At 39.0% G+C, this 2,309-nt stretch overlaps 1 protein-coding gene across 1 annotated transcript; it reads left to right on the forward strand.

The window, feature by feature from the left end:
* The first annotated feature begins 253 nt into the window (after positions 1-253).
* Positions 254-2,068, forward strand: LOC145015995 (uncharacterized). Its single transcript, XM_078974445.1, has one exon. It carries the CDS (start codon positions 254-256, stop codon positions 2,066-2,068), a length of 1,815 nt encoding a protein of 604 aa, XP_078830571.1.
* Positions 2,069-2,309: the final 241 nt, after the last annotated feature.

The raw sequence follows: 2,309 nt of genomic DNA on the forward strand, positions 1-2,309 counted from the left end.
AGACAAAGCTAGAGAGTGGTTATTCAACTTACCACCGGGATCTATTCACACATGGGAAGAGTTACTCAAGGCCTTCAATAGCAAATTCTATCCCACCTCCCGGATATCAAGTCAAAGAAGTGACATTTTGGGGATTCGTCAAGGGGAAAATGAAACATTTCATGATTTTTGGGAGCACTTCAACAATTTGTGTACAAGTTGTCCTCAACACAATATACCCGAAAAACTACTTCTTCAACAATTTTATGAGGGTATGAATGAAAAAAATCGGAGGATGATTGATGCTTCAAGTGGTGGTGACATCTTCAACAAAACCCCTCACGAGATCCGATTACTTTTTGGTACCATTTCTCAAAATCAAAGGAATTTTGGGTGTCGAAATGACATGAAGAGAAATTCTACACAAGTAGTTGGTGAGGCTAACAACACTCAACATTTGGAATCAAAGCTCTTGGATTTGACTAATGTATTAAGTCAAATGGTGGTGGGAAGTCATCAACAATTGATGGTATGTGGTATTTGTGCAATGACGGGTCATTATACGGATAAGTGTCCCACACTTGGAAGTGAACCGGAAGATGTGAATGCAATGGGCGAATATCAAAGTCAACCAAGACCCATGGGATTTCAAAATAACTTCAACCCAAATTGGAGGAATACCCAAAACAACCCTTATCCACCAAAGCAAAATCCACCAAATCTTTTGATGAGACCCCAACATCCACAATACCAATCCCAAAAACCTCCATATCCACAAAATTCTTATAACCCTCCACATTACCAACACCCTCCACAACAAGGTCAATCAAGTGGTAACCCTCAAATGAGCCTTCAAGAACTTGTTACTTCTCTTGCTCAAAGTCAAACCCAATTTCAACAAGAAACCAAGAATACTTTCTCCAACATTCAAGCACAAATTGGAGACTTGACAACCGCTCTCAACAAGATAGAACAAAGGGGTAAACTTCCATCACAAACCGAGAAGAACCCCAATGTGAATGCCATCACCTTGCGAAGTGGGAAAACACTTGGAGAAAGTCAACCTAAAAGAGTTTCAAGAGAAGAAGAAGATGAAGTGATCATCGTGGAACCTTCAAAAGTTATAACTCCCCCAAAGGAACCGGTTGAGCCAAACGTTGATCAACCCGACTCTTCCAACAAACCCATCAAACCATTGGTCATACCACCTCCCTTCCCTTCCCGGTTAGCCTTTTCCAAGAAGATAGAGGAAGAAAATGAATTATTTGAAACTTTCCGCAAGGTCCAAATCAACATTCCACTATTGAATGCTATTAAGCAAATTCCAAGTTATGCAAAATTCCTCAAGGATTTATGCACCAAGAAGAAAAAATTCAAGGCAAATGAAAAGATTCAAGTCAATGAAAATGTGTCTACGATTATCCAAAAGAAGTTACCTCCCAAATGCAAGGATCCAGGAATATTTGCTATCCCTTGTACCATTGGTGATTTGCATGTCGAAAGTGCTATGTTAGATCTTGGAGCCTCGATCAATGTGATGCCATATTCGGTTTTTCAATCTCTCAATGTTGGACCTTTGGAAGAAACTGGAGTAATCATTCAATTAGCAGACAAGTCAAGTGTGTCTCCAAGAGGAGTGTTGGAGGATGTGTTAGTACAAGTTAATCAACTTGTTTTTCCGGCGGATTTTTATGTCATTGATCTTGAAGAGAAGACTCCTTCCAAATCATCTATGATCCTCCTTGGAAGACCTTTCATGCATACCGCTCACACAATCATTGATGTCCATAAAGGAAAGATAACTATGGAGTTTGATGGAGAAACCATTCACTTCAACATCTTTGAAGGAATGAGGTACCCTAGTAACATTTCTCCATTGTATCGGGTTGATGTGATTGAACCAATAAACAGGATAAGCCCTAATGTATGCACAGACAAGATAATCATGGAAGATGATTGTAATCCTAAGAGGGAACCTCAAAGAAGATTGGATCCTCTAATGATGGAAGTGGTCAAGAAGAAGATAATTAAAAGGTTCAAAAGGTGCAAAGAGAAGAAAAAGGCATTTCATGACAAGCATATAACCTAAAAACACTTTATTCCAGGTCAAAAAGTTCTTCTTTATCATTCACGCTTAAAACTATTCCCGGGAAAGTTGCGATCTCGATGGCAAGGACCTTTTATTGTCATAAAAGTGTTTGATCATGGTGCGATTGAAATTAAGAGTTTGGAAACAAATCAAATATTCAAGGTGAATGGGCACCACTTGAAACCATTTTATGAAGGCTTTGATACGGGAGAATTCGACAACATAACATTGGAAATACCAA

Source organism: Lactuca saligna, chromosome 9, assembly GCF_052625555.1.
Source record: "Lactuca saligna cultivar CGN05327 chromosome 9, ASM5262555v1, whole genome shotgun sequence".
Classification (NCBI taxonomy): Eukaryota; Viridiplantae; Streptophyta; class Magnoliopsida; order Asterales; family Asteraceae; genus Lactuca; species Lactuca saligna.